Below are 23601 nucleotides of genomic sequence, written 5' to 3' on the forward strand. Positions count from 1 at the left end.
AAATGATGGAGGAAGAGCGGTGAAGGGGTAGAGCACAATGACTCCTTATGCAGGGTTCAAATCCCAGCAGAGGTGAGATTCAATTTCCCTTTCTAAATTCATACTGGTTTGACAATTGGTTCATGGTTTGGTACTGGTTACGACACTTCAGAAGGAGTTATTTGGCCCAACTTTTAACTGCCATTTCTGGCTCCCTAAAAAGTATTATTGGAATAATGGTAATTAAAATAAATGGTATTGTTTTTGGAATAGTCAATTATTACTTAAAGGAAATTCACTATCAAAATACTGATTGAGAGTAGATTACAGTTATAATTCTGATCAGGTTATATCAACTTACAGGTTGCATTTGTTCAATATTAATAGCTTAGAAAGTCATTCTAAGCTTCAAAACAAAAATTCTTTTAGCACCATCAGACAGTATACTCGAATAGTAACTAAATTGGAGCAGTGTGGAGTCATGCGGTTTGAATACTGACTGTTTTTCTCTCAAAATCATACCGAATTTTTAATAAAAGGTATCAATTTATTCTTATACATGTATATATTTGTTTTAATAAATTGTAATTATGTTTATTGCAATCTTTGGGAAAATGCCATAAATAAGAACATAATCAGCCCTTTCCGGCCATGTCAAATCCTTTCTGCAGAAAGGGGGCCTTTCTGTAGTCTACTCATACCCATTAACCAATACAAAGATGCCTTTGTAACAACAAAGCAAATCAATAGATTTCGCAACCTTTTCTCTCTGTTAAAGTAGCATTATGATTATTAAAAGTTACAGATTTTTCAGTACCATTTATCAAGGTATTATCACAGTACATACATATTCTTTGTTGCCATAACAACTATGATTATTATTTTTTCTCACTAACAGCCATTGACGTATCCTTTTTATGACAAACAATGTCTTTGTTTAAGTTTCCTAAACAATTATCTAGCCTTTCTTTGTTTAAAATGTCATAGATCTAAATTATATACCTAATTCTGTCAACATTATTCCTCAGTGTCTTATCCAGATGGAAAAGTTATTTCAACCCTTTCCCTGCTTAATATTCACACAAATCTTTTAATCACTAAATACTCAGACTCATACTTAGGAGTGAGAATGGTAACCCCCAAATTTGTTTTGCTATTATTATATTCTAAGAACATGCCAAAAATTCTATTGAACATCATTCTTTAATTTTGCCTATATGTCTATATGAAAAGTTCCTAGTATACTTATCAACAGTTGAATAAAGGAAACTGATCAAAATTTTCAAGAGGAAACACTAGTACTTTAAAAGAAATAGGAACCGAAACCGGTAGATTATTTAATTACTGAACCTGCACTGTTGTTTTACTTGTTGGATTTCTTTTTTTTCATCTTATTTTAAAAATATAGTTAAATAATTAGGTCAAAGATGCTGAACAGGAATAGATTTTGACGTAGATAAGATATGAAAATTTTCATTAATAAGACATTGTAACTAGCTAATCACAAGTAAATATTCTATTACAATAGGAAATATATTTCCCTTTAAAAAATTTGGGTCAAACAAATAATGAAGTTAAAGGTTACTAGTACAAAATAGTAGAAATTAGTTTTCAACTCATTTTCCTTGTTTTCCCTTTCTAATCTCTATGAATTCATAACATTGAGGTAAACAATATAGAGGCACACATACAATGTGGTTTCTAACAAATAAGATAAAATTTTAAGCATTTTATGGCCAATTGAAAAGTGGTTGCGACTGAAAACAAATGGTATTGGAATACATTTCTTTAAGAGGAAGTTGGATGGAAGTTAATAACCAGCAAAGACTGTTCTTCAAACATATCTTAATGTCTATTTAAGTACAATTTTTATGTTCTATAAACTGAAATGATATTCCTAAAATGACACGACGATTTGGAAAGTTAAAAATTATGAAAGTCGCGATAAACATTGTATAAAATACTGTGTGGGGTCGTAAAATATGAATCGATCCGGGAGTTGTGTGTGTGCATGTGTGTTTGGTTCCTTCACCCTTGCATCTAAATAAACCATTTGACCGGGCATGGCAGTTGTTATATTCTATGAAGATATGTTTATGAAGATTTTTAAGAAAATATGCTCGAAAACAGATGTTACATTATTCTTTTTTAAGTATACATGTATAATCTATTAAGGAAAACCCTTAAAGTTATTACTTTTGATTTATGATTTCTTCTAAAAGTTTGTCTGTTTTGAGTATTAAAGGGTTAATGGAAATTTTTTTTCAGCAGAGGCACAATGACGCAATTTAAGCCAAAGTCCATGTACCCTGAGTGACGCATATTATGGTGACAATTGAGTGTGCGTATGTCCTTCCATCTGTTAATGGATGTTTTCTTCTGTGTTAATATATACCTGCGTGCATAGTTGTTTATGCAAAAATACATGTAAATCATAAGACAAATGATCGTCATTTATGAATTTTTATGTTAAACCTCCTCAATACAATATTTTAAGAAATGCTCTAATTTCAATGACAGATCAAAGAGTCAAATGTAACCTACTTTATTTATACACTGAGGTAAGACTATAAAAACACAGCTATATTATTTGACAGGTTATATGGCCCCAAAAAAATGGTTGTTTGCATATATAACCAGAGCCTCTAGGTGAGGTTAATAGTGCAAACAACCATTTACAGTATGTACAGTAATATAACCTGTCAAGAATCTTTGTAAAGAAATTATAATACAGCTAACTTCCTTTTTTTTGAAGGAAAAAAATAATGTTATTCTTCATAAATTCAAATCAGCTATGTATATAGAACTATATAAACATCATTATTACCAGTATCCAATGAAAAGTAACAACACAAACGTGCAATATCATAAAATCTGTAACCTTTAATTACAGTCTGCTTTGAATAAAATATTTTCTGCAGTAAATATAAATAAAATTAACATAACAATTAAAACGTCCAATGAAAACTGATGTTACAAACCAGCAGTATTATATATTAACAAATATTGATACGTAAAACAAATACACTGTAATATCTAAATATTAACAAACAATATATATGATCCATGACATTTGTGTATGAAGATTTTGAAAGAAAAGATGCATGAAAACAAATGTTAAATTTTCAAAAAATTTTTTAATATACATGTACACATATATAATCTATTAGGAAAAAGCTTTCAAAATTATAACTTAAAGGTTATGACTCCTTCTAAACGTTTGCATGTATAGCATATAATATGTTCATCACTGTCAGCACAAATGATCATAATTGATGAAAGATCACGTTAAACCTCCATACAATATATCATGAAATATTCTCATTTCAATGACACAGTCAAAAGCCAACTGTGTCATTTATATCTTCTCAAGTTTTGTGTAAAAATGTTATGTATTTAACAGTTGATAAACATAACAACATGAATATGTAAGTTTAAACAAGAGCACCGCTAGGTGGAGCATTATATGCCCGAAAGTGTTTTTTTTGTTTTTTGTTTATTTTTACTAAGGATGAATCATTTGTAAGACATGAGAATTATATAAATTATTAATTCCTTCAAATAGCAATCCTCCTATGAAGTTTGAATATTGAGGTATTCACTGACTAGTCTTTAACTTTTTACTACAACCATATTACATTATCATTTATTCACAGTGTTACAGTCTCTATCCCTTTAAAACATGCAAAATTTCTCAACTAATTAAAAAATACTGGTTCTTCTTTTATGAAAACAATTCGGCTGGTAACTGGCTTTTTGTAGGATAACTGGTCTGAGTCCCGGCATGCTGAACACTTACTGATGCTATCTGTATAGCCCGTCTTGCAGATTCCACAAGGCCAAGCTCTGGTCGGGTAGCTAAGAAATATGCTAGACTTCCTATAAATGAATCACCTGCTCCCTGAAACATCAAAACAATTGTAATGAAAAAATCATTTTCACCATTCACTGTTATGGCAGTTAATTCTGTCATTTAATTTATTTGTGAAATTCAACATTTTCATTCAACATTTTCAACAATTATATCTAATAGGTCTGACAGCTTGATCCACCATGTTCTCTTTCTTTTTTTCAATATGTATAATGCCAATATATTCCAGTAAAACTAAGGTTTCTACAGCATTTAACTGCCATCTTTGTTTGTGTACAGACATTCTTTTAAAATAACAATTTTTTGTGTTTGGGGTTGGTGAGTGATCTATGTTTATTTTTGAAGATAAAACTAATTTTGATTTACCGTGACACATTTCTTATTTATTTTTATGTGGATTTAAACATAAATCTGGCCATATCTCTACTGTTGGTCCACCTAACTGGCTGTCCTGGATAATAAACCAGTAATCACCAATTTCCCTGCAAGTGACAGACTACTTATGCCACATTAGTTCTTAATCTGTGGCAAAAGACTAATGACCATTAGACTTAACATCAGAACAAATTTGTCACAGACAAATTTCGCCCCGCCAGAGGATTGAACCAGTGTCCCCTAGATTAAAAATCCAATGCTCTCCTGCTCTCCCTACTATCAAGCTAAGAGGGTGAACACACAGAAATATGCATTACTGGTCATATCTGGGCAACTTGAGAAGGACAAGCGCATCTTAAAATCTTCCCCCCCCCCCAAAAAAATATATATGAAACAAAAATATCTAGATTTTAAGAGAACAGAACTGTCAGTTTGTTCAGTAAATATTTTTTTCAGCATATATTTTCAAGATTTAATTTTACTTTAAACCCTATTTTTTTTACAATTATGTTTTGGATATTTTGGCTAAAACACAGGCAATAATGACATTTTAACTTTCAAGTGGAATGAACATCTTCAGATCTTGAACAGCATTGTCAAAAAAAACAACAGTTTTATCTTAAAATGCAACAGAGATATATATACTGTAGTGTCTAGAGCCTCTACTTTCGGTGCAGGTAAATGAACAACATTGCTGGTATTGCCCTCCATCACAACACAACCCATTTCACCGAGGGTAACAATAACGTCTCTACATCCAACATCATGTAACTTCCTGGCTGCTAATTTGGCATCATCAACTGTTTTTACTGGAATTCCTAGTAATAATTCTGCCTAAAAGGTACGTGAATTGCTATTTTTTTCTTTAAATTTAATATACAGGTAAGTTATGAAAATAATAATTTACATAAGTTGATACATAAAGAGACATGTAAAAGGCAGCTGAAAATAGTTTTCTATTGCCCATTTATCAATCTTTGCCCTTTTTGTATATCCTATTATTCACCTTTTCACCTTATTCCTGACAGCAGCAAGACCATTTTATGGTAGATTATTTATCCATGTGTAAGTATTCTATCTAAAATGTGTATCACTATGAGAAAGGTAGTACAGTTATAAGAAATTCTCCTTAAAACTCTACAGAATTCATCTTATTATTAATCCACAATATCTCTTTCTTTTATCATTTCCAGTTTTCGGCTTTGCTGATAAAGACCTTAAGTGCCCCTCCATACGGTATTTCAGACAAGTATAACTACAGGCAGGGATTGGATTCCCTACATGAAAGCAGTCAGGTTAGCTCAATAGGTAGAGCGTTGGACTGTGAATCGGGTGACCCGGGTTTGATTCTCAGACAGTGCAGGTCACTTTCCTTGTGATTGATCATAAAATCCTTTCTACAATCATTCGCACTGTACATCTGCTCTGGCATGTACAGAAGTTCCTTGAGAAAGTAAAGACAACTAGTACTGGTAAACTGTTTTGACAGCATGACCAGGAACAAGGTGGTGGCTGAACTGTGCTCTGGTATATTCAATGTGGCAAATGGCCGTGATCCGTAGTGAAAACTACCAGCATCACTATAGCTTCTTTACATAAACAATGTCATAATCCCTGGTAAAAATCAAACAGTGGTGAGGGGCAAGTCTTATGATAGATCATATAACAAGAGAACCATGATGGCCCTAGAATGTTCAAGGTAATTATTCTTCAATGCAGAAATAGATCACAGGCTGAGCCATTAATAACCCAAGTGGCATAATTTGTAGTACTTTTGTGAAGGTTCCATATAGCTTGCTACATCTAAAAACTGTAGGCACTGTAGTTTCTGTTGAGAAGATTTTAGAATTCTGTATACTACAGAACTTTATGTAACAACAAGAGCTGTCACAGGAGACAGCGAAGCTAGATTAATTAAATACTGGATGCAGTAAGGAAGACAAAACAAAAATCAATTATGATATAAATATTTTTCCTCTTATGACAGGAAGTTATAGTTGTTAACATAAATTCCAATTCAAGGGGGTATAATTATGGAAAAAGTCACACTAGATTTATGGACCTTGTCACACAACATGTGTGTAATGATAAGAATATATATTTTAAGGTTGAAGAAGATACCTTAAAAAGTTAAGAAGCTATCATATTTCTTAAAGAAAATTCACTCGAGTTATGAACCTTGTCACATAAGATGTGATTAATGATAAGGAACATATATTTGAAGTATGAAGTTGATATCTTAAGAAATAAAGAAGTAACAGTAAAAATAATATTTTTTAAGAAAAATTCTAAGTTCAAGGGGAGATAAATCTGAAAATGTTGGCACTAGAGTTATGAACCTTGTCACATAAGTTGGATTGATGATAATGAACAATTATTTGATACCTTAAGAAATAAAAAGTCATAGTAAAAAATAATATTTTTTAAGAAAAATTTTAAGTTCAAGGGGAGATAAATCTAAAAATATTGGTGCTAGAGTTAAGAACCTTGTCACATACGATGTGGTTGATGATAAGGAACATATATTTCAAGTTGATATCTTAAGAAATGAAAAAGTTATAGTGAAAATATTTTACTGCACCAAAACTTTAATCTGAAATCTGGACATTGACCCGGGGTGAGTAGGACAGTAGTTAAGCTAACAAGAGCTGTCGGTAGGACAGCAACGCTCGACTATTCTTAGTGCTTGATAGTAAAAAAAATGCTTGATAGAGTTACCTCTTCCTGTTTACAGGTTGGGGTCATGATGGTGAACAAGTGTGCAAAGTTTCAAAGCCATATGTCAATGGACTTTGAAAATATTTGAACTATTACAAAAACTTTAACGTAAATTCTAAGTCGAAAAAGGGGCATAATTCTGTCAAAATGCTTGATAGAGTTACCTCCTACTGTTTACAGATTGGGGTCATGATGTTGAACAAGTGTGCAAAGTTTCAAAGCCATATGTCAATGGACTTTGAAAATATTTGAACTATTACAAAAACTTTAACGTAAATTCTAAGTCGAAAAAGGGGCATAATTCTGTCAAAATGCTTGATAGAGTTACCTCCTCCTGTCTACAGGTTGGGTTCATGATGGTAAACAAGTGTGCAAAGTTTCAAAGCCATATGTCAATGGACTTTGAAAATATTTAAACTATTACAAAAACTTTAACGTAAATTCTAAGTCGAAAAAGGGGCATAATTCTGTCAAAATGCTTGATAGAGTTACCTCCTCCTGTCTACAGGTTGGGGTCATGATGGTGAACAAGTGTGCAAAGTTTCAAAGCCATATGTCAATGGACTTTGAAAATATTTGAACTATTACAAAAACTTTAACGTAAATTCTAAGTCGAAAAAGGGGCATAATTCTGTCAAAATGCTTGATAGAGTTACCTCCTCCTGTCTACAGGTTGGGGTCATGATGGTGAACAAGTGTGCAAAGTTTCAAAGCCATATGTCAATGGACTTTGAAAATATTTGAACTATTACAAAAACTTTAACGTAAATTCAAGTGCATGATTTATAGAACTTTCATGGAAGATAATATTTCCAGCCATACATTTAATCTCTGAGCATTCTTGTTTCACACATGAATGACAAGACTTACAATCTTATACATATCTTGATTGATATCATAATTATCATCACAAAAGCTCATCTCTAAGAACTTTGTAGGGTTGCTAAAAACTGGATAAATGTTGTACATGCCACTTTAAATATAATTACCTCAGATTCATTAGGACATAAAACGTCTGTGTAACTGTAGAACTCTTTGTCTAAAGGAATAGCTGGTGCAGGATTCAGTATTGTCTGAACTGAAAAAATGTGAAATAACATGAAATTTTTAAAGCAGCATGCCTCCGAATTCATGCTAATTTTTCATATATTTTTTTTTTAAAAGGTATATTGAAATGTAAAGTATTGTAAAGTCAACAAAGAAAGTAATTTGCACATTGCAAATGGCAGCATTTAAAATTTACGTAAATTACCAAAAAGAGGTCAAAATATGCAAAAATAGCCATGACTGTGGTTGTCACACAGTAGAAATATTAGACAAATGGTGCAAAAGCAGTAATTATTCAGACAAAATATATGTAACTTGTTCCTCTAATTATGAATCTTTTTATTTTCCTTTAAAACTTTGTACATTTTTCTCAAGTTTGATTTTCTGGAAATATTTTAGCACATCTGGAGGCTTGCAGCTTTAAAAAGATGTCAACTGACATCTTCAACAGCTTTGATAACTCAACTACCAGTTGTGTGCTCCCAAATGTTTATCATACTTTAGAAAGATACTGTATTTAACATGTAGTACATATTATAGTTCAAGATATATATCTAAATGTCCTTTCAGCATGATATAGGTTAGTACATGTATGCTAACCTACTGATATTTAAAGTCTTTGTTTCAAATTTTTGCAATACTCATTTTATTTAACACAAAACCAAAATACACTAGTCATAGCTGTAACTGTTAATAAGCATGACCTTTATGTAATGCTAACAATTTATCATATTTTAAAGTTTTTTGTTTGTTTGTTTTAGGTTTTACGTCACATCCGACACATTATAGGTCATATCGTGACGTTCCAGCTTTACTGGTGGAGGAAGACCTCAAGTGCCCTTCCGTGCATTATTTCAGGCACGTCCGGGTACCTGAGTAGAACCATCTACGTTCCGTATATTTTAAAGTAACACTATGCCTCAGAAAAAAATTCTTCCTTTAGAAAAAGACTAACATGAGCATCAGAATGTTTAAATTGCAGAAATTCTGTAGTTAATTCTATCAATTAATTATTTACATGCCAAAACACGATATACAGTATATTTTTCGTTGATTTCAAATAACATCTTAAATAGTGGCATATAATTGTTTATGTAACATTGTGTTCAAAATATATTATGTATTATATGTTTTGTATGATTATATACTCTGCACAAGTCAAAATAAAGTTCTGTTCTATTCTGTTTAAAGAGTGGTTTTAGAGCATGTTTTAAAATCTGAAGAAAGGCTGAAATTACAATGTAGCACTAGATGTGAAAATTTTGTTCTAAAAGTAGTATTTCCTACAAAGACTTCCTACAAAATGCTTTCTCAACTAATTGCCAAAAAAGCAATAGAAGCAAATGTGGTTCAGGTAACTGGCCAATTAGAAACTTTTTGGAAACTAAAATAGGATACCATTGATATAAAGCTTTTGAGAAATAAAAATAAAAGCATTTCTGATGCATAATGGGCCTTTAACATAACATCTTGTATAATATCCGAGCATATCTAAGATAAAGTCTTAGCAAACCATAATAACATTTTTTTAAATGAAAACCATAATATTATTGTTAAAAACAATTATTTCATGCTTTTCAGTGGGTCACTGATTTATCCCTGAAAATTATATTAGACAATTTCAAAGTGAAAATTATCAAAATATAATTTCACACTTTTTAATGACAAAACTATTTTCTTAAGATTTTTCCATTTTATAAGGTTCCATTTTCAGTTAAAGCCGGAAACATGATGGCCGGAGAGCGCAGAATTTTGCTCTCACTAATCTTTGCTATTTTAATTCATTTGAACATTATCCAGACACATACTCATATTTTAAATTTTACTTTCAATCGTTTCAGAGGATTGATCAATGCAGACCTGTTCACGTATCTTTCGCCCCAAGATGTCACTTTGGGAGGAAGCCATTTCGTACCAGAAGGACGAACAACAAGAGGGCCATGATGGCCCTAGATCGCTCACCTGAATTATCAAACTCATCCAAACAATTACCTAGACAAGCATTCTGACCAAGTCTCATGACAGGTGAGTCAAAAATGTGACCACTACAGTGTTAACAAGGATTATCCATATTTGAGCAGTGCGACCTAGTTTTTTACCCAGGTGACACATATTCAAACTTGACCTAGAAATCATCAAAACAAACTTTCAGACCAATTTCCAGGATACTTGGATCAAAACAGTAGCAACTAGAGTGTTAACAAGATTTTTCTATTTTTAGCTCCGGTGACCTAGTTTCACATGCGATTTCGAACTCATCCAAGCAATTACCTAGACAAGCATTCTGACCAAGTTTGATGATAATGGAGTCGAAAATGTGACCACTAGAATGTTAACAAGGTTTTTCCATATTTGGGCGGTGTGACCTAGTTTTTCATCCAAGATGACCCATGTTCGATCTTGACTTAGACATCATCAAAACAAACTTTCAAACCAATTAACAGAATATTTGGATCACAACAGTAGCCACTAGAGTGTTAACAAGATTTTTCTATTTTTAGCTCCTGTGACCTAGTTTTTCATCCGAGATGTCCCATGTTCGATTTATTCCCAGCAATGACCTAGACAAGTTTCCTGACCAAGTTTAATGACAATTGAGTCAATTGAGATGACCCATGTTCGAACTCATCCGAGCTATCACCTAGACAAGCATCTTGATCAAGTTTGATGATGATTGATGCAAAAATGTGACCGCTAGAGTGTTAACAAGGTTTTTCTATTTTTAGCTCCGGTGACCTACTTTTTCATCCGAGATGACCCATGTTCAAACTCATCCAAGCTATCAACTAGATAAGCATCCTGACCAAGTTTGATGATGATTGATGCAAAAATGTGACCGCTAGAGTGTTAACAAGGTTTTTCTATTTATAGCTCCGGTGACCTAGTTTTTCATCCGAGATGACCCATATTCGAACTCATCCGAGCTATTATCTAAACAAGCATCCTGACAAAGTTTGATGATGATTGGTTCAAAAATGTGACCACTAGAGTGTTCACAAGGTTTTTCTATTTATAGCTCCTGTGACCTACTTTTTCATCCGAGATGACCCATGTTCGAACTCATCCGAGCTATCACCTAGACAAACATCCTGACCAAGTTTGATGAAGATTGGGTCAAAAATGTGACCTCTAGAGTGTTCACAAGGTTTTTCTATTTTTAGCTCTTGTGACCTAGTTTTTCATCTGAGATGACCCATGTTCGAACTCATCCGAGCTTTCAACTAGATAAGCATCCTGACCAAGTTTGATGATGATTGAGGCAAAAATGCGACCGCTAGAGTGTTCACAAGCAATTGTGGACGGCCGGACGGACGACGGACGACGGACATTCATCGATCCTAAAAGCTCACCCTGAGCAAGCTCAGGTGAGCTAATAAAAAACTTGAGTAAACATCAAACAACTTTAAGCTATTGGTATATGTTTGTTTTGACTTTTATATAATTTGTTGTGGAGATATAGAACTAAATCCAGGTCCAGTACAATTATCAACAAAGAAAAGTTCAAGAAAGAGGACAACCTAATTTTCCGTGTGTGATTTGTTCTAAAGCCGTAGCAGTTTGCAGCAAGGCAGTGGAATGTAATATTTGCCAAGACTGGTCTCATATTAAATGTTGTGGTTATATTTCTAACAAACAGTATGACTCTATTGTTCAGCAAGATTTAGAATTAAATTTCACTTGTAGTAAATATACCTTTTTAGAATTACCTATTTTATGCGAGACTTCTGTTGATGATTTTAGTGATTCAAATTATTTTACAAATACTCTACCATCACATACAAATACTGACCATTTTCAAAGTTTTTTACAGAAGGGTTTGCATTTTATTCATATGAATTGTAGATCTCTTTTACCTACATGTTTTACCTAAGATGTCAGAAGTCAAATATATTGTGAATTGTAGATCTCTTTTTACCTACATGTTTTACCTAAGATGTCAGAAGTCAAATATATTGCATAAAAATGTAATCCAGTTGTTTTTTTCTATGACAGAAACTTTGTGAGATGAAACAGTAAGTGATGGAGAAATAAATATTGATAAATATCTTTGATAGGGGGAAAATGCTTTTGATGGTTCTTTAAACCTGATAAGTCCAAGTTTTTAGAATGTAAAGGAATTTAATTAATTATAAATTTTGCAATGCTGGATCAGAAATTAAATTATTTGATTATTTTACTTTCATAATTAACATTATTTCTTTTGAATTATTTTGAAAGTTTTCATTTTTTCATAAAGTTTTTCAATCAAAGGGGTTTAATCATTGAGTTGATTGAAAATGTCTTCTTGAGTGACCTCCCTTCCTTTAAATCTATGTGTGCAAAGAAAACATTATATTTAAACAATTATAAACTTAATGATTATTTTCAAAAAATAATAATTGCAACTAGAATGTATATAAAACTGTTAATATTTCATTTCAGATACTTAAACTATAACATGGTAGAGATTATCACTGTGTAAGCATAACTTACTTTGTTAAAAAAATAAACAATATCATGTTGTAAACAATTATTTGAGTAACACTTATATCGACATAATTCACTTCGTATGTCTATGTAATGTGTATTGGGAAGACCTAGTATGAACTTACATACAGTAATTAATTACATGACATTTTTTTTTAATTGTTTAGAACAAAGCTTTTGATATACAAATGATTCTTACCACCATGTTTTCTTCCCATTTTTAATGCTTCTAAAGTTATTTTTGGATTGATTTCCAGTTGACACAACATGACCTTTGACCCTGTAACGACCTTTCCAGCACTGACAAGGTCATGTTCATCAAGCAACAAGTTAGCTCCAGGTATAATCACAATAGAGTTCTGACCTAGAATGAAAATAAAAATAGAATTCAAGTACACATTTCATCAAATGCCAAAATACATTATGTAGATGGACAGTGTTCTTTCAGTCATTTTCAGGAGGCAAACTGCTTTATTTATGTTATATTTATAAAAAGTCAACAATTCATATTATAATTAGGAAATAGATATCAATTTTTAAATGAGTTGTTGTAAAATTTGCATCAAATCTATGTCATAGGATGTGTAAGCATTCAGTTTTTATGCTACCCATACAATTTATAATAATGCACTTGACTGGCCTATCTGTTTAAGAGGGGAATAGTGTGAAGTAAGTTAGAATTATCAATTTACCACTTATTGCATTGACATTTGAAGAAAGCCAATTATATGTAGCTTTTTCATTGAACAAACCTGATATCAACCAAAAGGTCTGCCCAAGTGCTATTTCTAGCCTGAAATTATGTAAGAGATACATTGTCTTGTCTTTGTCGATATTGTAGTATATAACAGTCATTAACAAAGTAATAACAGTTGGATGAACATAGAAATGTACTTGCATACCACTTTCATTGACGCATATTGGTGCCGCCCCTGTTGATGCCTCAGTTGTTGTGTAAACATAATCTAAAACAACATATAACATATATTTCATATAACATACAATACATGATAACTAACAAATAAGTTTCTCAACAATATATTAGATTCTTTTCAATTACGAAAATATCAAAAGATGTTTGTAGAACATGACTTTTGTATGCACCACTTACTGAAAATAAATTTGTCATTTTACATAGACATCTTAGTTCATGTTAACCTTTTAAGGATCAAGAATGTTATAATTAAGGTAATGTTGATCTTAATGATTTGTCCTTAATGCAATGCACTGGTGACTAAGACTATTATCTTACACATTTCATAAAAATATAGGTTTGTTTTGGTTCAGGACACCATCACAAACTAACCTTTGACGGGGCATAATCATAAATTCATGATGTAATACCCTATAAGTGTTTTTTCTGCGGGCTCTAAATTCTGCGGTTTTTCCAAATTTTGGCATGTTTTTATTTCCACAGATTTAATTTCTGCTGCACATTCTTTGGACAAAACGTGATTTAAATTCTGCGACTCAGTTCATCAAAGTCTAAATCCCATTACTCTACCTTTTTTTTTGCATGTACACATTTGCATTTGTTTATCGTCGTCACCGCAAAACTGTATAATCATTGTAAACAAATATAATGCGCAACAATAGAAAGGTATGCATCTGTTGATCAGCGTGAAATGACGTGTGAAAAATATACCCGGGTAGTATCTTTAATTTCATAAAATTGATAGAAGTTTACCATAAATCAGATGACAAAGTATACGACGATTATTTAGTAGTTTAAGGGTTGAAATGGTTTGAATAATTTAGTTCATGTAAACAAACCTTTAGCGTACTGGCAAACACTATATATGCTGTTTAAATATCTTTATTCTTAACTTATAGTTAACAATAAGTACATCCTTACAAACACAGAATACATACTTAGCTGAAAGCAGTTTTATTCAACTTGAAAACCTGCTAACCGCTATAATCCGTAGGTAGTTATTACTTTAGACGAACAGGTAATAATGCAGTATACATATCATACCAGCTTAAAAAACAATAACATGGAGAAATATTTCTGCGGTGCTGAAACTGACCGCAGAAAATGCAGAAATAAAGTCACCGCAGAAAAAAACACTTATACGGTAATATTTTCTTTTAAAATAATGTCTAGACTTCGACATAAATATCAAAACAATACATCTGAATGATTTCATTGAGGATAAAAAGTGTAAAACAATGAGTTTTAAATCTTGAGCATTGTTATATAATGTTTCACAAAAGCAACATTACACAGTAGTATCTTCTTCTAATTATTGGTTCCATGATAAAGTCATGTTAGTTGTTAAACAGATAAGTAAAAAAGAGTTATTTCAAAATAAATGAATTATATCATAAGTAAATATTTCAAATGGGATATCTCAATGTGATGAAATAATACCTGTACAAATGCCAACATCTTTGAAATTTTTAATATGACCATCTCCAAAAGTGTCTTTACCAACCTACAAATGTGTATAATAATTGATCTCAAGTGTTTTAGTTTAACACACTTTATGGACTGATATTTTCCCTACTATTACATAATAATTAATTACTAGTTAATTGGATTATAAAATCTCAAAGCTGTATTACAAAAAGTACAAATTAGTTGCTGTGAAATGTAAATGTTATATTCTACTCAACCACATATATTAGCAGTAAATCAACACATGTAACTTTTTCTAGAAGCAAGAGGGCCATGATGGCCCTCATATTGCTCACCTGATTATCAAGGCTTTTAATTAATAGTGTTAGCAGTGAAAAAAAGCAAAACAAATCTTTCTTCTTTGCAAATAACCCAAAGATTAAGCTAGTCAAGCTAAAATCAAACTACATGTAGTTTATAATGTAAGTAGAAGAAATGATCTCTTAAACCTTTGATATCATTGCAGATTTAGCACCAAGTTTGGCCGTCATCACACACTGGTTAGCTCCCTTACCACCAAAACCCATGGAAAACTTAGTTCCTTGTAGTGTTTCACCTGGCACTGGAAACCTTGGAACATAGCTGAAACATTCATAGAAGTATATCTATTTACAACAGTACAAGATGAGTCAGAAACTGACCCAAGACAATACTTTTAGCTACATGTATGTATATGTAATATCATCTTTAAAGCTCCCCAAGATACACTTTCTCGCTCACCAGATAAACCTTCTCGATCCAGACATCAACCATGTATTCTCTATATCCAAAGTCACAAATTAAGTCCATTCTCATTACACTATATACTAAGTCTTTATATAATTATTAATATTTTGTAATGGAAATAAAAGTTAGTTACTCCTGTGGCATAAAGATGATTAGGTATAAATATTTCAAAGCAACATATCAAATGTATATCTACATCTACATCTGTACCTTAAACTGTCAAAAAACTTGACATTTCTTTAACAGTGTGCAAGAAAAAAAAGACATAAAATAGGATAGAAAGAAAAAAGGACACAGACACAGTTTTTGCTAGATAGAAGTTAAAAGAAATGAAGTAGCAGAAAGTAGTTGTACACAGTTACTTTTCAGCAATCTATTAATAATTGGCAAGACCAATCCAGCTTCTGTGGCGTTGCCCAGGTCCAAGACCCTGCTGGCATAGCTCAAGCCCTTTAATTGGCGGTTTTTCTATCTGTGCATCGTAACTGTGCATGTAAGTCCCCTTTAGAAGGTTAGCTTAGACAGCTCATTCTTGAAGGATGCCAAAGAATAAGCCGCAGCAACATATGCTGACAGGTTGTTCCACAGAGAAATACAACAAGGGAAGAAGCTGAACTTCATAATGTCCGTGGACATTGAATACTGCAGGAATCGGGTACTGTGTTGCGACCTTGATATGGGTTTAGTTGGTGTTAAGAGTGGCCTGGATCTATCTCCACAAGTTGATAGATGACTTTGTTAAGCATAATGATGGGAGCTTTTGACGGCCTATTTCCAATGTTTCCGAATTTAGATGATGTAGCATATCTGAGACACTGATGGTGTTATGGTACCTGTTTGTAGTGAAGTGTGAGCGCTCTTCGCTGTACCATTTCCACTAAATATGGGTTTTTATGATAGGGGTTCCAAACAGTGCAGCAATTAATATTCTATGTCAGATCGAACAAAAGATTTGTAGGCATTGGTTTTAGTTTCACAGCTTGTGTTTCTCAAATTACATTTTAGAAGGCTACATGTAGCATGTGTTGTTAGCTTTTTTGGTGATCTTGTCAATGATTGTGTTGTTTCCAGCCAAGGTCTGATTGTAAGTCCACACCTAAGTATTACAATGACTGTTCATCAACAGGAGTTATACCTTTCAGGATATAGTTGGTCTGAAGAGGAGATTTCGCCCAGGTTACTCGCAGGACGCTGCAATTTTCTGAGGGTGAAAGTCTGTGCCGTACAAGTGTTCCCACCTGGCCAGAGAATGCAGGTTAGCTTGAAGCAGCTGCTGGTCATGGATGGACTTGATCTGGGGATATAGGATGCAGTCGTCTGCAAATAATCGAGTCTTTGAGAGTAGTCCCTCTGGAGGGTCATTTATGAATATGGGGAACAAAAGCGGCCCCAGTACTGAGCCCTGAGGTGTGCCTTATATGACTGGGCCTTGGACCAGCACCCTCTTATATATAGATATATATAATATGTCTAAAATAAACATTGTCTATCTATTTCATCTACGGATCACAAATGATCCTTGAACAAATGTGAATTACACTCTGAGTCGTAAAGACAATAATTAAATATAAGGACCGAATCGGAAATGGTTCGAATTGACAACGGTACGAATTTAACAAAAACAAACCCAGCAAATCAATGATTTTTCAATCTTTACATGATGACAACAGCATCACTGTTTTGTGAATGTGTAATTTAATTAATTTGACAATAAGATGTAAGTGTATCAAATCCATGTTACCTAATAAGATCGGTATTACATGATCCAACAACTGTCACATCCACTTTGTCGCCCATTTTGACAATAGTAATCTCCCTTTGAAGCGGATATTTTCGCGAAAACATGGGTCCCAAAGTGAAAACAAAAACACCGACTAAACAGACAACTAATTCATTTTACGATGAAAGTTTTTCTCCTATAAAATGTAACTAGAAAGATTTTCATCTTCAAACAATAGTCGCTTTACTGTATAATGTATATTCAGTCAAACTCTGAACATCCAAAGATAAAAGATTCGTACTCAATTTAATTCGACCTCGTAGACTGTTATTTTTCTTTATAACTATTTTTTCAGACATGTTTATAATTCTATGTTTTATCACGGATTTATATTACATATAAATCCGTGGTTTTATGTATTGTAACACTTTAGTCACGGTTCAGAACTGTTCACTGTTTAGATGAGAGGAGAAGATGCGTAAGTGGCCAGACAGCTCAATACACCAATAAACACTTTCCCCAACTAGCAGACGACAGGCTTTTCTTATCAGTAGGTTTTCGAGTAAAGATAATCGGTTACGTATCTCACTGTATAAATCGTATGTAAAATGGGCTGACATATGGTAGGTTTAACAGTTAATTTAAATACTTTGGTGTCAAAAGATATGTAAAATTATATACTGTGGCAAAGCTAAAATCCCAAGCTTTCCAATGATGTAATAATTTTTAAAATCGGACATTTAATCACAACATACTAGCGGTTTAAAAATGGCTTAATTTGTATTGCTTTAGCGTATGAGATACCAATTTTACTCGAAGATAAGGGACACAACTCGTATTTTTTCACTCGATATACCTCTGTTATTTACCTAGTTCATTTGAAAAGTGTTTATTGGTGTATTGGAGGTACCGTGTTATGGTATTACGAGGGTCCCAGGTTCGAGTTTCGGTCAGGCTGCATATTTTTTTCACCCAGTGACACTTAAAAACTTAAATCTCGTACTTTATTATATTGGCATTGCCATGATAGATTTTATATGATTCAAATATTCAAAATTGTAAATGGCATACATGTAGATGATGCAGACTACACTTGAAAACAATTTCCAGGGATTTTTTTCCAGGAGTTTGGGAACACGGCCCATACCCATGAAATTGGTATTTTAGCGATATGTTTTGTTAGAAAATGGTAAAAATGCATGACTGAAATTTTTCAGTGCTTAAATGGATGCAAACAATCACTATCTAGGAATGGCATTTTCAAACATTAAGCACTACTACAGTGAAGAAGCCCTTATTTGCAAAGATTTAAGAATTTTTATTCAATATTTTTTTATTTTTGTAATTTTCAATTGGGAATTTTTTCCTGTGGATTGGGAAAATAATATACTATTTTTAATTGGGAATATGACCCAATAACGGCTATAAAATAAGCCAAAAAAAATCTCTAAATTTCAATGATTATTGTACACAAGGACATCTCTTCCAATTAAACTGTATTCTAGAACAACTCTTAGAAAATACACATTTCCTGTAAGATGTTTATTGATATGTGATATAGACTGGATGAAGATATCATTCTAAGTACAATTGTTTCATCTTTCAAATGTTAACTTTATAAAAAGTGGCAAAATCATGTACCAATCGGAACTCCTCAAAAGCTAACAAGCCTGAAAAGACTTAATTAATGTCTCAGAAGATTCATGAGATAAATGTAAATGTATAATACTGACTTCATTCAAACACTTATTTTCCAGTTAAAGAATCACCTATACAAAACAGACAAGGAAACCTGACAGGAAGTGCTAGGAAATTAAAAGATGGTGCAGCTGATTTACATAATCTGACACAAAAATGGCAAGTGCTGAATGTAGATGGTGCAAATATTGTCAGTGAAATAGCAAACATTAAACTGGAAAAGATGTAAGATATTACCAAAAACTGTCATTGCTCCATTCCAAAATGTTTAACCTTCTGACTTTAAAGATTATATTATTATAATAAGCTTAATATCTGATGAAATAATTTTATAAAATCTATAAAAATCAAAATTTTGTCCTTCCATAATCTTATGGTTCACTCTCATAGAATGTCTCTGTAAATGAATACACATTAATTTTGTACATAAACAGAATAAAATGTTCCTGAACAATACTTTTCAGCTATTTCAAGTCATGTTTTGTCAGTGAAACAATGCATTTCTCATTTGCTCTGAAGGAAATATTCAAATATATTGTATATGTGATGTGGAAGTTTCATACATTTCTTTTGTTTTCAACTAAAGACAGCAAAGATACAGCTTTATACACCTTAACCCATTACGTTATATACACGCCTTTTAACGCCTTTTTCACCCCCCCCATTTTGTTGTCTCAAATGGTGAAAAAATGCCTTATTTAAGCCCCCAACACTTGTTTTTGTTTGAGAAATGGTGTTAAAAAAAGTGACCTCTTTTTCGGCGCGGCCCCCCAACCAAAAGATACAATCATGGGGTTGCTAGAAGGGGGATGTGCCCCCTTCTGTTTGGGGGGTTTGAAGGGGGGCCGAGTCCCCCTCATCGCCAAGAAAATTTTGGACTTGTGAGAGGCTATAAATGACCCCAGATTGATCATAAGGTAACGTGTAACCAACGCTGAAAAGCATTTGACTCTATCTCAATCCATTGAGAAGTTGCAGCACTTTGAAATCAATTTTGATGGAAAAAATCAACGCAAAATAGTGATTTTTGGCAATTTTGAGATGTCCCCTCGTTGCCATGGTAACAGAAAATTTAAGCCTAAGCATGTTGTTGCAAGGGCAATGGTCCAGTCAAGATTTGTGCCAAGTTTGATTAGTGTTGAAGCAGTTTTTATAGTATTATAGCAATTTGAACTTGTAACGGGAGACTTTTCAATGAAAACAGCTATTTTCACAAAATGCTCATGAAGTAATGGGTTAAAGGATATTTTTCATGGGCATTCAACATTTTCCGAAATGAAAAGCCTTCTTTATAGTGTAATATATTCATTACTCAACTGTCTTGTTGAAATTTCTCTTTTTGAGAGAACTGATATGCTTACATATGAGAATCAATATTTTAACATATGTGGACCTATATGTTCACATTTGAGGACCATATGTTTACATATGAGGACCATTATGTTTACATATGATAACAGATATGTTTACATACGAGAAACAATATTTTTACCTGTGAGGACCATTTTGTTTACATATGAGCTTTGATACATGTAAGATATTCTATTTTGGGGGAAACAGTCTTATTGTTTTACATTGACATTTAAACAATTAAGGCTACTATTTATAACAGCATTCTTTTATATAGTAAATTACCAATTATGAAATACTCAATGCACAACAATGAGTCAAATTATAATTTTACACATAACGCAAGAAATAAAATTAATAAATTAGAAAATAAATATATCTGATGCCATGCACCTTAGATCACATGATAGTTACTGTGTTTCAAACATTAAAATGATTAAAAAAATTAAACAGAATTGTTACAATTGTTACTAATTCATTTAATACAATATTTTATCTTTAGTTTAGGTCAAGATGAAGAAGGAGAGAAGGCAAGAGATATGTTACCAGAATCACTTCTTCAGCTTTGTGAGAAATTAGAGAATCTTCTTAAAAGAATGGTAAAAACTTTTGCAGATTATTTTTATGATAGGGTCTGACATTAAAACAAGTAGTTATTACACCTTTTAATATTTGTTGCATGATGAGTGATATACATTGTACAACATAATCAGACTGGAACATCTAAAGTTTTGATGCTCTACTAATTAGCAATTAAGTCATTGAGCTATTTGATAACTTATTTGCCATGCCATTATTATTATCATAAACAGTTCTAACAAAACTTTGTGAATTTATTTTGTAAGGATAGGATGCAGATTTTTAGTGGTATATGGTTTAAAAAAAAAAAGATTCTAACTTTCAAGATATGCTGAAATAAAAGAATATGATATCTTAGTGATAAAGTGGCTATGTACATGTAATTGAATGTTTAACTTTATTGTGGCTGTAATGGCAAGGGACTTGTGACATCAGCGCAGATTTCAGCTAGCCTGTATGTTGAGCAGTCGGACCATATTGTTGTATTTCTATATAAGAATACTTTTTTCAACTGACAGAGACATACCATTTTAGATTAAAGATCCTTCACACAAATTTAGCATTGAACAGAAATTTTGTTACAGACTAATTTCAAATATTAAAATGTTCAGCACATATTGAAAATAAAATTTGAAGCAAATTTCAACAGCTTGATGTGATAGGGTTGTAACTTCTTCTTTATTTAATTTAACAATTCATTGTTAGTTTTATTTTCAAGGAGAAGATTCGTGATCGTCTGTGTGGACTGTCTGAAATGTCTAAAGGTGTTTCACAATTAGAACATCACAGTAACCATGACGATGATGAAATAATCCTCTTTCAAACATGGAATGTTGATAGATTTGGTAAGACTTATCACACAATTATCAGAGAAAAGAAGTTAGAGAAGAAGGATACATCTATTAGGAATGTCAGCCATCTTTTAAAAAAAATCTAAATCTGTTGACAGATGATTTGATTGGTTCAGTTTCTTTTATTTAGCAAAAAATATGTATGACTTAATTGAACAACAGCTTATTAATTAAGGAGTTGTAATATAGTTATTTCCGTCTTCCCATACTTTTCTGCTCTTATCTAGGGAATGGTATGAGGATATTTTGAAGAAGAAAAAATCATGTAAATGTATTAATTTTTAGCTTGATTATTTGAAGAATATGAAGAGCTATGGTACTTGACACCCGGCCTCAGCCTCACTCTTTGGGAAAGTTTTTGCATGCAAGTTGGTATCTTCAGAAAAGCTGAAGGCAATGTTTTGAAACTTAACAAATGGATTTGGGAACATAAAAGGAGGTCACTGTTCAAGACAGATTTAATATGGTCTTTTTTGAACTTAGAAAATTCTACATTAACCAGGCTCTTGTTTCAATTTCAAGCACTATGAATAGAGGTACATGCTGTCCTACTGACAGCTCTTGTCTTTAAAGGAATGAAAATTTAAATTTCCTTAACATGGCTATGGATACAGTTTTGACACTGGTAGTTATTTACAGTATGATATGTGAGACTTATTTGTAAAAACACAATTTTTCTTAAAGATATATTGTAATCAAACTAATTATGTTGGAAACTTTCTAATATTGAAGTTGTAAAACTATGGTCAGATTGATCTGAGCAAAGGTTTATGTTTTGCAACGTAATTTAGCACTGTGTGGTGTGGAAAGCACTAAATGGAAAAAAAAAGTGTTATCATATTTTCAGTTTTGTGTAAAAGTGGGCAATTATGCTTGTTGTAGTGTAATAAGATACTGCTTTTATTTTGCCATGTGTTTTTCAACATTTTGTCTTCTGCTATTTTTCAGCGACAGTGTTTACAGAAATTTCAGAAATGTACAGTAAGGAACTGAAATTGAAACAGTGTATCAGTGAGAATATATGTCATGGGAATGACAGACAGACTATCATGTTTTACAATGCTGCATGGGTACATGAACCATATATTGAATCTAATATGAAACTTTTGTTAGAGAGTATGCTAGTTGAAACGAAACATAAAACATGATTTAAATCTGAAACTGAGTTGTTTTTATCCTTGGAGAAATGTTAAAATGGCTTTTCATTGAATTTATTAGCCCCCCCCCCCCCGTCAAAGATGGAGGGATATAGATTTAGCATTGTCTGTCTAGCTGATTCACGGGGGGGGGGGGGGGAGTGTTACACGAAGGATGAAGTTCTTATGATAACTTGTTCAGGATTTCTTGTGATAACTGTCACGGAGTTCGTTGGAAAACATATGTATATACTACAAAAACACTCGTTAAAAATGGTTATTTTCATCGTTCAAAAATGAGGTTTAGGTGCTAAATTAAACTTTAATAATTAAGCTTGTCTTACATCTTGTATTATGTGTCAAAAACTAATTCACAGGCCATTTTAATCGTCTCTTGCTATAAATCTGGTAGTTTTCAGTAAAATTTCCAAATTATTTGCCAATTCACAAGTATTGACCTGTTTATTTCTGGTCTTCATCCTTGCCATACATAATTACCTAATTATAATGCAAAATTGCAAACATAAAGCACCGGCTAACAGATTTATACCCGATTTTTCAAATGTTCCGGAGTTCTTGTGATAACTCTGAAGATGTCGCAGAGTTCTTATGATAACTTTTGTTATTGCCAGTGTGTTTCTTGCGCTAAATCACGGCACGTTTTAGTGTTTTTAATTATTCAA

At 32.4% G+C, this 23601-nt stretch overlaps 2 protein-coding genes across 2 annotated transcripts; one reads left to right on the forward strand and one right to left on the reverse strand.

Annotated features, from left to right (window-relative positions):
* Nucleotides 1-3458: 3458 nt before the first annotated feature.
* On the reverse strand, nt 3459-17461 carry LOC132735649 (ribokinase-like). The gene is made up of 8 exons (XM_060722623.1): nt 17326-17461; nt 15308-15440; nt 14832-14895; nt 13360-13422; nt 12657-12821; nt 7933-8021; nt 4871-5059; nt 3459-3880 (listed from the first exon to the last, which is right to left on the reverse strand). The coding sequence occupies exons 1-8, from the start codon at nt 17427-17429 to the stop codon at nt 3704-3706; spliced, it is 984 nt and encodes a 327-aa protein (XP_060578606.1). The 5' UTR covers nt 17430-17461; the 3' UTR covers nt 3459-3703.
* On the forward strand, nt 17351-22943 carry LOC132735650 (cyclin-dependent kinase 2-interacting protein-like). The gene is made up of 5 exons (XM_060722625.1): nt 17351-17509; nt 19062-19227; nt 20855-20951; nt 21650-21776; nt 22731-22943. The coding sequence occupies exons 1-5, from the start codon at nt 17428-17430 to the stop codon at nt 22928-22930; spliced, it is 672 nt and encodes a 223-aa protein (XP_060578608.1). The 5' UTR covers nt 17351-17427; the 3' UTR covers nt 22931-22943.
* Nucleotides 22944-23601: the final 658 nt, after the last annotated feature.

This window comes from Ruditapes philippinarum, unplaced genomic scaffold, assembly GCF_026571515.1.
Source record: "Ruditapes philippinarum isolate M1 unplaced genomic scaffold, ASM2657151v2 ctg2476_1_1_1_1, whole genome shotgun sequence".
NCBI classification, from domain to species: Eukaryota; Metazoa; Mollusca; class Bivalvia; order Venerida; family Veneridae; genus Ruditapes; species Ruditapes philippinarum.

Bases quoted from the DNA above. Each gene is read 5' to 3' on its own strand.
- LOC132735650 (XM_060722625.1), top strand. From the start codon at position 17,428: ATGGGTCCCAAAGTGAAAACAAAAACACCGACTAAACAGACAACTAAT. The intron at 19,228-20,854 runs GTAAGATATTAC...TTTTATCTTTAG, and splicing joins AACATTAAACTGGAAAAGAT to TTTAGGTCAAGATGAAGAAG. The intron at 21,777-22,730 runs GTAAGACTTATC...GCTATTTTTCAG, and splicing joins ATGGAATGTTGATAGATTTG to CGACAGTGTTTACAGAAATT.
- LOC132735649 (XM_060722623.1), bottom strand. From the start codon at position 17,429: ATGTTTTCGCGAAAATATCCGCTTCAAAGGGAGATTACTATTGTCAAA. The intron at 15,441-17,325 runs GTAACATGGATT...TGAATGTTTCAG, and splicing joins TGTAATACCGATCTTATTAG to CTATGTTCCAAGGTTTCCAG. The intron at 14,896-15,307 runs GTTTAAGAGATC...ACACATTTGTAG, and splicing joins AATCTGCAATGATATCAAAG to GTTGGTAAAGACACTTTTGG.